General features: G+C 40.6%; 1 protein-coding gene across 1 annotated transcript in view; it reads left to right on the forward strand.

Annotated features, from left to right (window-relative positions):
• The first annotated feature begins 651 nt into the window (after window positions 1-651).
• cblb (Cbl proto-oncogene B, E3 ubiquitin protein ligase) overlaps window positions 652-14423 on the forward strand; it is an 83996-nt gene continuing 70224 nt past the window's right edge. The window contains exons 1-3 of the mRNA XM_079283402.1: window positions 652-863; window positions 3033-3210; window positions 4659-4909. Coding sequence (XP_079139528.1) covers window positions 3043-3210; window positions 4659-4909 — 419 coding nt within the window. The 5' untranslated portion in view covers window positions 652-863; window positions 3033-3042. The remainder of the gene's footprint in view (window positions 864-3032; window positions 3211-4658; window positions 4910-14423) is intronic.

Genomic DNA, 14423 nt, shown 5'->3' on the forward strand with positions numbered 1-14423 from the left:
GTTTTCACCTGCAAGGAATTTGTCGTGGCGGAAGGTGCATAACATTCAACAATAAACAATAACATGAACTATCAAATAACACTGAACTATCGAATAACATTTAACGATCAAAAACAGTCACAAACAGAATGCTGTATTATCACCTGTATAATCAAAATGCTTTTTATCTTGACAGTCGAGACCGGACTTCGCTGTTCTCTCCGAGTCTGTCAAACTTGACATTAGTGACACCCTTGCAGAGCACCAATGTGTGTCCGTGTAGCGCTACTGTCAATGCGTTGGTTGGTTGCTGGAAAATATTGCTTCATACTCCCATTGACCCTCCTACCGCTGGAACAGCCGCTTCAAGCCAGCCAGAACATAGACAGACACGACAGGAAGTAACCCCACTTCCTCAAGATGAAAGGAAGAAAACGCACCACATTGGTGGAAAGGACAATACTGTGGAGATTACAACATTATAAACTTAAAAAATGTATTGAACGACAGAATTCGATAAAACCTGAAAATCCAAATTCAATGTAAATTATTTTGCTCGTATATGAAGATTTTATTTTGAAATGTGCAACCGGATGTGTCCTTTTTTATGATATCTAACTTAACGCTGATGTGGCTTTACAAAACATATTGTAGCCCAGAACTCCCAGGTTCGTGTTTCTCCAACTCCTCCGTCAGCTGCTGTGTCTTTCACGAGACATCTGTAAAATATCTCAAATATGTAAAATATGTAGGGTTTGTAGATAAATCACGGGATTAAACACGCTTCTTTCTTTCCCTCTGGACACTTGAATACTCCTTCATTTTATTCGCTGGATGTGGACCGAGTTCAGCAGGGATCCCAGGGGACATTCCCTGCTGGTTTGGTAAGTTAGGACTACGTGTTTTCCTCGCTAATGATCGATTCATGCGAGTTCCTGTTTAAAACCCACAATGACGATAAAGGGATCTCTTGTTCTTGTTGTGTGAGAAGCTCTGTCAGTTCTGTCAGAGGCGCTTAAAAAAATCAACCAACAGAAGACAATAGATGGTAGTTCTAGGAGGTGCCTTAACAGCAACACTCTAAGTTACACCGGATCAATACAAGTTGTTTTCAACACAAGCAATACTAGCACACCGAGCAGGTGATCACAACATGACCATTGAGTTAACCAGTGTGAACTTAACCGTCGCCTAATCACTAAGCTAAAATAACACTAATCAGTAGCCTGTGACGTGTCATCTGCTAACCGTTTCACTTTGCATTTTAATCATGAATTAGTACAAAAATAGCATAATCAGTCAGCAATAACACTACCGGGGGAAGACAATAGCATTAACTAAATAAGGAGGTAAAGTGTCTAAACGGACAAAAGCGCAAAACAATGAAGCTCTTCTAAGCATTTGAAACCAGTTAATGTTGTAGGCCATCATCACCGCTGCGCTGTAGATGGACAATTACACTTCTGAATAATCATACAAGCACATTGTCTCATCAGAAGAAATCTGGAAAAGATCTGACAATGTGGAGTCGAGTTAAATTTGAGAGGGATTTGATTAATCTGTGAGGAGCAGGAGGTCAAAGTACACAACCTATAATCACCGTCCTTAATTACCTGGAGTTCAAAGCTCCTCCCCAGTCATTAATTCTCTAAAGTAAACAAAAATACAAGGTGGCGCTATTACTATGATTCTAAATTCTAAATTGTCATATGGATGATTTCTGGGTCAGGATGTTATGACATGAGAGATTTAGAGCAGATTAAACAATGTACGGCCGAGTTACAACAAAACAACTTCCTGTTTCGCGGCGAATGGTGTTTTTTGCCGCGACGCCACGGATACATAGTTCGATAACTTTGATCTTTGAATACATTTTCACTGCCATGGTCTCAAGAGCATACTGATTGAATCTGAAGTCAATCGGGTCAAATCTCTAGGAGGAGTTCGTTAAAGTATGAAGGCTCGAAATGTCATAAAATAAAAAATGTCCGACTTCCTGTTTGGTTTAGGACATACTTCCAAGAGGATCTTTTGTACGTCCCATCAAGTTACACATAGCTACACAATTTCATACAGCTAGGTGATACCCAATGTTGGGGCTACTCAAAAGGGGGCGCTATCGAGCCAATTTTTCATACACACCACCCCAATCAGGCTGCAATTTTCACCACAACTGCCTTGCGTACTGTTGTGGCAAAATGACGAGAAGAGACGGCGAACTGAATTTGCAACCAGCGGGAAGTGTTTTAATAAGATCAAGCCAACAGCAACAAGTTCGGCATCGAAACAACTCCCAATGTATTACTTTTCACAGATCACTTTTATAGTCAAGATTCACCCCCCTTAAATTACTTTCCACCAATCAAACCAGTCCGTTGAACCAAAAACAAAGCACATCTGGTCTCTTCATGAGGTCATGTCCTTGTTCTGGTCAAGTCAACCTTTTGGCAATTTGGTACGAATAGGAGAGATTTATTACAGTTTGTCTGGCACCCTAATCATTTCATAAGAATGTTCCTGTGAACCAGAATGTGTGTTACATAACACGTTATATAAACTGTTTACTTGTGAAATGAGGTTTTACGTCTCAAATGATTCTGGATACTTTGACATAAAGAGGAACACTCGTGTTTACTGTAATCGTGGAAATTAAGATCGTAACAACAGTTACGAACCAAATTTCAAAATCATACCAGTATCCCAAGCACCTCCGTTTTGCGACTAAAGTGGTACGATGATAATAAACATTAGAATAACAATAGGTCTTCCACTTCGACTACGTCTGTGCGCGGGCCCTAATAACGTCAGCATTTGTGCTGTGGGAACACTTCCATCGAGCTCACTTTTGTTAATGAACCAAAAAGATCCAGCCCTTTTTTGTTTCATATAAAAGTTGAGGAATGTTCTCTGAAATACATTTGACAATAACATGCAGCGAAAAAATATATCTATGAATAGATAGGAAATAAACAATAGGACAACTGTAACTGATTATTTGTACAAACTGAAAAAAGGTCAATTTTACTGTCTGTATAATTTATTTTCTTGGCCAGTGTGTAGGAAATGGCAACTGCTCTTAGTGGCCGAAACCCTGGAGGACGAGGACCGAACCGAAGTAAGGGTCGGATTTTAGGCATCATTGATGCCATCCAGGATGCAGTGGGGCCACCAAAACAAGCGGCTGCCGACCGGCGGACTGTGGAGAAAACCTGGAAACTCATGGATAAAGTTGTAAGTTTGGAGTCATAAAGTTGTCAGGCCTGTCTGCCAGATGGTAGTAGGCACTTATGCTGCGTTCAGACCGGTTGCGTTACAAAGTCTATGCACAGACGCGATGAGACTGGCGTGCCGCGATTTTGCGATGGCGCGTTGGACGCGTTTTTGCGTTGGACGCCGCAAAATCGCCAACGCGCGAGTTGAAATTTTTCAACTTCTGCGAAATAATCGCGTGGCGCGATAGCCTATCAGCGTTGAGTTGCTCCCCCTGTCATCACTGGCTTCCTGCCGTTGTTGAATCAGGAAACAAATCCTGTAGCAGTCTGTGTTCACCCAGAGCTCTACGATACCTCATATCAATAGAGACCGGACCAAACTATGTGTATACATGTGTGTGTGTAAACCATGACGTTATTGAGTGCTGGTGGAGCTGCTACGATGTTAGCATAGCCTAGCACCAATCCATCAGAGCTCCATTGAGAAGACAAGTAGCCTACAAATCGGCATCATTACGTAGTTATTTCGGAGTCCCTTTTTGTCGGAGAAGACAAGTACAAATCGGCATCATTATGTAGTTATTTCGGAGTCCCTTTTTGTCGGTTTATTGCCGTTGAATCACAGCCAAATCAGTTTATGTTGTGTTCCTACAGCTGTAGTAAACAGCGACCGGTGGCTTGCTAGACAGTGAATACAGCTCGATGAAATCCACGGAGCTCCTCTGAACAATATTATGAACCAGACATGATGGCGTTTGAGGGACTTCCACAACACGTACAAAGCAGCAATTGTCCTTTTTCCTTTCACGGTTGAAAGCGGAAAGAAATGGCGGCCAGGTGAACGGCTTCCAGTCGATAAACCACGCCCCCTCTCCGGCGCTGCGCGATTTTGCGGCGTTTGGTGTGAACACGACCGGCGGCGCGTTGGACGCGATTTTGCAGTGCGTCAAAAAATCAACGCGACCGGTGTGAACGCAGCATTAGTATGCACATGGAGAGGTGGAGCTAATGCTAATGCTAAGTGCACATGTGCTCTCTGATCATTTTCTTATTGTGTAATCAAATAATACATGTGTATTTTATATCCGCTAATGTTGCACATCTAAGCTGGTACATATTTGTAAAACTCTATGATAACTGTGTGTGTATGTCCAAGAACAGCAGAACACCGGTTCATTGAACCTAATTCAACCAGATCTAAATGAAGGTACTGGAAACATTGTTAGTGAGTTGTTTGAGCAATGTTAATACCCATGTGGAGACTTTGCCATTAAGACAATGAAGTAATTAGCTTAATAGCCTTTGGATACCTCAGGGACATCTTAGAGTTAGCCTTTGAGAGTTAGAGCTTCATGTTCAAGAGGTCACATCAAAAATCAGTATTCTGGATAAGAAACTTTACATGTGATCCACAACTAAATGTTAGCGCATCCAGCAAGCAGTCATCAATGGATTTCTTTGCCGCAGGTCCGCCTCTGCCAAAATCCCAGACTCCAGCTGAAAAACAGTCCACCATACATCCTGGATATATTACCTGACGCCTACCAGCACCTTCGGCTTACACTGGGCAAATATGAAGAGAACCAGAGACTCACACAGCTCAGTGAGAATGAGTACTTTAAAATCTACATCGATAGCCTCATGAGGAAATCCAAACGGGCCATCCGGCTCTTCAAAGAGGGAAAGGAGAGGATGTATGAGGAGCAGTCACAGGACAGGTGAGAGGCCATGTTTATCTCAATTATTTTTATTTTTTGCTGTCTTACTTAATAGAGGCTTTTGAGATGGCAATGGAGGGTGACCGTTCTCCTGGCGTACAGAGGGTAACTGACTTGACCTGGTTTAACCGCTCACATTAGTTTCACTGACACTGAAGCTCTTCATTTGAATTTATGTACCATGGTGCGGTCTGAAAAGGTGAATTTTCAGTCTGTGGTGGGAGATGTGTAGAGCTTCTGCTGTCCTCATGTCAATGGAGTGTTTGTTCCACCAATGTGGAGCCAGGACAGCTTACAGAGTGGTAGCCCTTCACAGTGGAGAGACGCTCATCCTGTGATGCACAATGGGTATGAAAGACAATCTGATAGTAGTTTAATGTGTCACAGTTTTGTTGATGATTCATGTATTTCAATGTTCTTGTTCTCAGGGTACACTCTGTTCATCCCCTAGTTCTAAGGCTGTGTGCAGTATTCTGTAGTTGAAGCATGCAGTAGATGCTGCAGGATGCCCTCTATTCAGCTGTCACTATATAATAAAAGACAGGAGTGAGTTGTGTCTGGCATCACTGCGCTAATGTTCTTACTCGTGGACAATCATGGTCACAATGGCAAGACAGGAATGTCAGAAGTGAAGTTTCATCAAAACTAAATGATGCTACATTTCGCCTACGGTAAATTCCGACATATAAGCCGCTACTTTTTTTTCACACGCTTTGAGACTGCGGCTTTTACAACGATGCGGCTAATTGATGGATTTTCACAGGCTAACTAGCTTTGCGCCGCCAAAGTCGGATACGGATGTGTGTTAGAAAACATGAGCCCACACCCGTGCTCGCTACTGGATTGGTTATTACCAGCCTTGACGTCTCCGTCCCTGATTCGTCACACTCACTATCACGTGACCCGTACCCGGAAAAAACAAACAGGCAGGGCGACCAGTAATTCATTTCAACATGGATAACTAATTTCAAGCGTTACTGCTAGCACAACAGCTAGCAGCTGTTGTGCCGTAAAAGTCTGCATTTCTGTGGAGGAATCAGCTGTTATTGGAGCGATTAGCAAGCACCGTAACCAGCGGCGTCATCAGCCCTGTTAAGCGGCCAAGCCAGTTAGCCGTAAATGCTATTCAGAGCTACGAGTTACAACAACAACAGTTATTGCCTCGCTGCTTTTAGATTCTAATGAGAAGACACGCTGCTTCGTTTTTTTACTTCCTTTTTCTTTCTGTTTTACTTCTTCCGTTTGGTAGCCTTGGGAGACCTTAGTCTGTAAGTATGTCTGTATGAAGCATGAAAAGATCTATGAAGATATATTATATTCGCTAATGCTAATTGTGGTTAGCATTTCCCCATTGGCGGTAATGTTAAAATTAGCTTAGAAGCTAGCGAGTCGGACGTGTTATAATGTTCAGAGAAGAAGACAACTTTAGTACTGTTAAAAGCATCTTGCCGTTCAACGGGGACACCTGCGGCTTATAGACAAGTGCGGCTTATTTATGTACAATTTCTTTTTTCTTTTAAAAATTAGCAGGTGCGGCCTATATATAGGTGCGCTCTATAGCCCGGAAATTACGGTACTATAGCTCAGCATTGGACTTTAGATGTGTATCATCTAACAGATGGTAACAATTGACTCATATCTGGCACATTGAATATCAGAACTAATGCTCTGTGGTGAAGATAAAACATAGTTTTCAGAAGCACTATCTCAAAAAACATACTTTTTTGTTCTAGAGCTCACTATATCGTAACTTAATTGCAAGTTACTAATCTTAAATGCCATCTAATAATTGTAATTTTTGGTGTACTCCAATTAACTCCAACATGAACTTGACTCAACAGTGTACAATGATCTCAGCCATGTCCCTGTTGAGATGTCAATACCTCAACATGGGGTGATGACAGTGATGGAGATTTCACCAGGGTTACAGGAAGGACACCCAGCAGTTCTGTCCTCTCCACCGTCTAATTTGCAAGCTGCGACATTTCAAACAAATAAGATTTGGTTTGTGGCCTGTAACCGTCTGACATGTCATCTTTACTGAAGTCAGCCCACTGTGAAAGAGAGGAGAGTTGGAGGGACAATAGAAAACAGCAGCATATTCAGCAGAAAATAAAAGTTGCAGTTGTTAGTTTTTTTGTTCTGTGTATGACAGCATATGCTGCAGTAGGCTTTATCTTATGATGCATTATACTAGAAATGTGACATTACTGTAGTTCGAGGATAGTCCAGTTGCTGACATTGCTGTCTCAAAGTTTGCCATTATTAAGTCAACCAAAATATAGTTTTGCTTTTATTTATACCAATTATTTGGGGACAATGCAACAAAATGAGCTTTGGGCTTGCATGATTTCCTCTTTAACAATGACCGAACGCAATATGATCACTTATTGATTGGAGCAGCGGCTGTAAGGAGAATGAGAAAGGATGAATGGGAACTACTAAGTAGTAAACTATTTTGGATTATAGCTGCAAAAAAAGAAAAATGTCTCAAACGGCAAAGAAAGTGGACTGTCTCACTAAAATCGAGTGTATGTTTTTAAATGGCGTGAAAAGGAAAAAGAGCCACAAAAAGAACGAATGAATTTAGTTCTTTGTTCCTCTCATTTATTGAAGAGGTTGTGCAAGAGAAGAGTTTGAGATAATTAGAGTGTGAAAGGCTCCAGTGATTCTCTCTGGTTACCATGTGCAGATGGAAAGTCCCCGTGCACTTTACATCCTGTTCATATATGTCCTCTCTGGTTGAGCTCTCAAATAGTCACTCAGCAGATGTTTTTATGCATCTTTGTGTGTTAATAGTGTGAACAGCATTTACAGAAAAGTAATAGATTTGAGATGTATACAATTTTTCAGTTTTTCCAAACTGAATGGCAAAGTTGAATCACTTGACCCGTTATTCTGTACGTTGATATTTGGCATTTTTAGTTTGGTAGTCCTGATATTTCAAGATTCAAACTGAAAGTCCCTTTTGATAAGCAGGGAGAGAAGTGCAGTTAAGTGCAGAATAAGAAGGAGAACACCCAGTCTGGTCCCCCTGCCTACTCCTCCTGCTTTAATAAAGCTCTGGAATGCCCCTTGCCCACTTTTTCATTTTCTCATTTATTTACTTAAATTACTTAATTTTTCTTAAAAAGTTACAAACACAGTACCATATCCAGCCGATGTTCACTACATGGACACATTGTTGTATTACTGGCAAAAACTATTTTCTATGACTGTTCCATGATTTCATTTTGTTGTTGACTGGTGTTATTGACTTTATTGCATTTACTTTTATTACATGAGGGTGAGCTGTTACTTTGTGGACATGTGTTGCTGGACTCAACAAGTACCGTTTGCTGAAGGAGACTGACTGAGAAGTTTAAGCAGCTTCTCTTGTCTCCTCCACTGCTTTGACATATGCTATCAGACATACCACTCCTATATTCAAGGCTGTGGATCGGCTCATTTCGGAGGCAGCGGGGTGTCCTAGTGAACAGGAAGACTGTCCTGTAACCAGAGGTCTTGTTTTCAAAACTCAGTTGTCTGCCAGCTTCCTCCCCATGGAAGCGTAAAAACACTGGACCCAGACCAGCTCCAGGGGTACGGTTGTGACACCTTAAGGATTAATGAACAGTATTTTTTTTTTAGTTCTACTTATGTATTAACTTGTGTCATAATTGGCTTTACTCACTTCAGTGGTCAAGCCTCTCAACTTTTTATCAAAGTAATGTCAATTGCCTGGTGCATGTTGGTCGTCATGCTCATGATCACAGAAAGTCTTGTGACGCGTGCTTGATGGACAAATGCAGCTTACGCGAGCTACATCCAACTAACGTTGGCCAAAGAGCTAGCTAGCTTTGTTTCAGCCTCCAAAGTACATTCATATATTGATGTAAAACCCTGTTTCGCAAGTCGTGTTTCTGTTCTACTTTTTGCAGTGGTGGCCCGCGAAATGGGACAGCAGTAGCTTGGAAAATACTATTGTCCAAGCTACTGTTTTCAAAATAGTAATACTGAGCACTGAATTTGATGACTTTACTGTTCATGAGACAGGAATTAGCCAGCCCCCCTGCCTCAATCCCTGCTGCCATGAGACTACTTTGCCAGGAGGAGTGCAAGCGGCACCTCTGGATTGGGACTTTCAGATAGCGGCTGTAGACACGGAAATTCAGCCAGCGCAAACCCCCAGGGACGGGGGTCTTAGTGGCAGGAACAGAAAGTTTGATCAGCAAAATCCTAGAGGAAACACTGACGATGTATTACTTAAATAAGTTCAACATAATGCACACCAGTGTAGGAGAAGGAGGGCCAATACAGGATCAGTTTAGAATCCATCTGTTGAATGACCGAGGTCTAGCACTGTCCCTGTTTCTTCATTTATTTTTCTCTTTGCTGGTCCTTACCCAGTGTCAGCCGGTCTGTGTGCTGTTTATCGATTCGTCTGGTGTTGCAGGGAAATATGAATACCGGTAACTAGATAGCCATAGCCAATCTTTTCGCCGATGGTCTTGGTTAGTTGTCTTTCATATAGAGGCATAAATATTTATTGACTGTTTCATAACCAGTTAAAAACTTGTTGTACTATCTGATTACAATGACCCTCGCTAAATCATTAAAGAGAAATTGGTTGTGTAAACAGTGGGAATTTTGTAGGTAGATGCAACAATTTGTCACTCTGATAGACATAATAAACGATTGCAATTGTATCAGATTTAATTTACACTGCGCTCAATTCCAAAGGGGAATGTGTTGTGTATAATTTACACAACACCAAATAGCCTCTGATAAAGATGCATGTGTGAGGGGCAGGGGAGAGCCAGTCCCTCCCGTGGCATTTGTTGACCTTTTGACCCGAGCACACAGCACTTTTCTTGTATCTGACTTAGTGTTTTTACGTCTGTATACTTGTGAATCATGTATGTATTTGTGGAACTGTAGATCTGATATAAATGAAATCAAATTTTCAACAGAAAAAGGAAGAGACGCTCCCGTTCTCCTCATCAGGGAGGTGAACATGCGGCAAGAGGAGAAGAGTGGCTTCCCTCTTCATGAAGAACATTAAGTCGGCTAGCGGCCCGGCTGATATCCGTTAGTTTGTGTAGGTCAGGGGTCAGCAACCTTTACTATCCAAAGAGCCATTTTGCCCTATTTTCCACCAAATAAAATGTGGAGCCGCAAAAGCTATTCGATATCACAGCTTATATACGTTTTATATATAGTTATGTTATACATACAAAAACTATAGTTTGTTGTATTTGTGAAATAATAGAACAAGAATAAAGACAATTATTGACATTTTATTGCTATTTTAACTTTCATGAAGAGAAAAAAAATACGCTGGCATGTGTAGGCCTACATTGAGGTCACAGAACTAAACACAGAACTATGCAGGCATTGAGTCCTCCCCATAGTTGTGGGAAATAACTTAGAAATAAATACAACATATAGCTGCAGAAGTGAATCAAACACGGAACAATTCAAGTCTATTTGGGTCCTCATGTTTGTGGAAAATAAATAAAATAACTTTGAAATAAATATAACATATAGCTGCAGAAGTGAATCAAACACAGAACAAGTCAAGTCTATTTGGGTCCTCATGTTTGTGGAAAAAATATGAAATAAAAAGTAGCTGACTTTGAAATAAATATAACATATAGCTGCAGCCTAATATCTTAAAATGAGTGAAGATAAAAAATAGGCAGTTTGTATTTAAGTAAGACTAAAGTCCATTTCAGTGCGATGTCATCCTCTTCTTTCCTCAGACACGTACAGCCATCAACCGTCGCGCCTGAATATAAAAACACAACTACATCAGTTCAGGATCTAAAATAAATATTTTTCTCCAAGATAATAGCCTGTTAAATGATAGTGTTCTCACCTGTTTAATGTGACTTTTGTTTCTGAACATCGCTGCAGAGTTTCTCTATGTCAGGGCTGTAAGATGTGACTTTGAGCTTCAAACAGGACTGCAGGCTGTCATCTGTGAGGCGGGAGCGATATTTAGCGCATCTCCAGCTTGATATTTTTCAGCAAATGCTGTGTGTTTGGTCTGAAAGTGTCTTTCAACATTCGATTTTTTGTTGTTTGCAAATTTCTCGCCACATATTAAGCATACAGGTAGGCCAGCGTTGTTTGCAGTGAACGCAAATAAATACGTCCACGCAGAATTAAATTCTCTATTTTCTATTTTCTTCCAGGAGTTTTCTTTTTTTGGATTTATCCATTGATAACCTTACCGAGTCTGCAATCACGACGAGCCACCTGCAGGGGAAGGCGCTTGACAGCCACGTAATAGGATGTGACGCACATTTTAGTTGACTAAATATTAAAACATTTTTTATTTTCCGTGACACAGTATCACCTCAAACTCCAAGATATGAGGTGTTCCCTTTGAAAGATTGTCCACTGACAAAAAACATTAAAATAAATTAAAAGTGCACTTCTTTTGCCAGGAAGCAGAGTGTTGCAGATAAAAGACAATTTCACCAACCAATCGACTGGTCTGCCCCCATGTGATCGTGAATAACCTCTGACTCATAGTGGAGAGTGGAGGAACCGGCTCAGGATTTTGTAACATTTTAGTGTGACCAACAGTTATGCTGGTGATTCTCTATAAGCAATATTTTTGGCTTTAAGAATACTTGAAGAAAAGGGTATTTCTAGATTACTCCATCACTACCAAGGTACAGTGTAGCTCAGTGTTTAGTCTAATTTCACAGATTAAACCCAGATTATCAGGGGAATTATTTTAATATTTAGTTGGGGAAAGTATGGAGGCTTGCTTTTAAATCTTCCTGATCAGAGGTTGAGCCTCTGCAGGCTTGACAATTGTTCGCTATACCTCATCAAAGTCATCATTTGGAATTATTCATCAGAAATCCTCACCACTTTTGAAAGAAATAGAAGTGTGGTGAGCCTTTCCAGTTCAAGGAGTGTATAGTTGAATGAACTTTGAAGATTAGACTGTAGATAAAGTTTGGGGGTCTTGTAGCTCTAGCATCAGCATTTCTGCCAACTAGTTGAAGTTTGCTGTTGGCAAAGACTTTACGCTGTTGCCAGTATACTGTTGGGCTGAAATTACCTTACATTAAACCCTAAATACATGTTCCATAAAAAATGTAAAAGTGGCTATTGGCTCTGTCACGAGTGTCACATTAGTTCTGTTGTGGGCTTTGGTTGGAGCTGCTTACTGGTTTCCTATCTCTTGTTGTGCCTTCAGCTTCAACTCTGTCGTCACATACGACATGCAGACTTGAACAAAGTCTCCTTTTAACAAGAATATCAAATCTTTACAAAAGCAATATATTTACCTTCATTTCTTTAACATGTCACAGTGGCATTCAGTTTACCTCATGTTGATAATTGATCATCAATATTTAGAGACAAAAGCATTCATATTGTTGGAAACTTTCAGTGTTTCTTCGTATTCAGAGCTTAGTTGGACTCCATTGGCTATTATAGAGTTACAAAGGTCTAGAGACCCCATTGCTTCTACAATAAATAGTTTCTAGGTTTGAATTCCTGTTAACGTGAAAGCAGTCAGATAGCGGTACTGTTCATACACAACTGGCTGATTTGTGATGGGGAGTCTTGAGGTCGTTGTGGTTTTCACACTACATGACTGACCGGAGACAGAGGGTCACACACTCCAAGATCTGTTCCCAGGAGGGATCCCTGATGAGTAGGTCTGGTCTCTGAACTACGTTTGTCACCAAAACACACACGAGAAGTGACACGGATGTAAGATAATCCTGCCTGTTGATGTGGTCGGCGGCACATCTGTTCACATAATAGTCTCTACTGTTTCCCCTTATGTAGATCACTGTGTTACTTTTATTCATGCAAGCATCCATCGCACACGGTGCAACAACAACTTTGGTCAGTGTTGCAAATGCAACACAAAGCACACACAGGTACAGGCGGCCCCTCCGCCAGGTTTCCCCTCAACCCGTGTCCTGCGCTCTCATTGGCTGGAGCTGCCTGACAGACCCCCCAACAGGTCCAGATATTTAGCCTGCTAAATGTCTAGAATGCCTCTGCGAGTTACCTCTGGTGGATTTGGCTCTGATCTGGGGGAAATCTTTCTAAAGTCTTGTAGTGTGAACTAGGCGTTGCCTTTGCATGGAAGTGATGTGGTTGATTACTGAGCTGAAAGGACAGGAAGTGTTCCTGTTGGTTAATGTTTTTTTCTCACTGTCTTAAACCACTTGGTAGCATAACTGACAAATTAAAATGGGGCAGCATGTTATTGAATGCTCACTATATGAATCGAAATGATGTCTAGAAGCCACATGTTTAAACTTTAATGTTTGATGTGCTTTGGTATCAGTTCTGTAGAACTCGCATGTCAGTACGTCACAGCGAGTGATGATGTCACACGTTCCCATAGGCTTTATAGGCTGAGATGAGTATGTTTCCAGAAAGTAGAACCTGTGTGTGTGTTAAGGGTCGTTGCTCGGCCTACTCACTGTTATCTGACTCAGGTTTTCTCTTAAGCTGACACACACTGTGTGGAATGGACCACGGAGTATTTCCTCTATGACTCGATGAACTGGGAACCAACTCACCACAACGTTTACTTAAACTGCTGTAACCTATTGAAGGATTACAAATACAGCCATAATCACCTCTCAATGTCTTTACATTTGATCTTTTAAAGAATTGTGACAGACACATACTGAGTGGGATATTTTTAAGTGGAAAGATCAACTTGTCAGTGGACAAACTAAGGGTGACACTGTTTTTAAATATCCTCCAACATAGTGTGGTCTGCAATTTCTTGTTACCCACACACTCACAAATATGATATAATAACATATAGGCAATGAACTAATATCAACCAATGTAACGGTCTATATTTAGTTATGTGGTTTGGAAACTAAAGTTTCCATAATGACATCATTACACATCACAATTGTTTTTTTTTAATAATGTCTGCATTTCTTCTCAGTACTAGATTGCTTTATAACAGGGGTCTCAAACTCATTTTCACTCCGGGCCACATCAGCATCACGGTCGCCCTCAAAGGGCCGGTTGTAAATGTAAGACTGTGTAAATGTAACTTCTCCTAACATATTGGTAAATAACTGTCTGCATTTGATTATTATTTATTCAAGTGTAAAAAGATTGTACATGTAGTTATATCAATGTAAAAATATATTTAAGCACATTTCTGTTATTATAACTTAAATCCTTTTTAATTTAGGGTTAAGAAACCCACATTACTCTATCAAAGATCAAACTATTAAAGAAAATAGCAAAGATAAATATCAAACACAAGTTATTACAATGACTTTGTTCAAAGCTTAAAATCCTTTCAAGGGTGCGTTTGCACAATCCCACGTGAAGTATTTCATGTGTTTTAAAGCCACGTTTGAAGTAGTCTTCAATGTACTCACAATACATTTCCATTTCAAATGTACAGTAACCAGCCAAAGAGCTGCTTCTGTGACTGTGTGTTTAAGTAGCTCATCATTATGTCTTTCTATCATAGTTTTGACTTTCTATCTCAGAATTATGACTTTCTATCATA

Source organism: Melanostigma gelatinosum, assembly GCF_949748355.1.
Source record: "Melanostigma gelatinosum genome assembly, chromosome: 14".
Classification (NCBI taxonomy): domain Eukaryota; kingdom Metazoa; phylum Chordata; class Actinopteri; order Perciformes; family Zoarcidae; genus Melanostigma; species Melanostigma gelatinosum.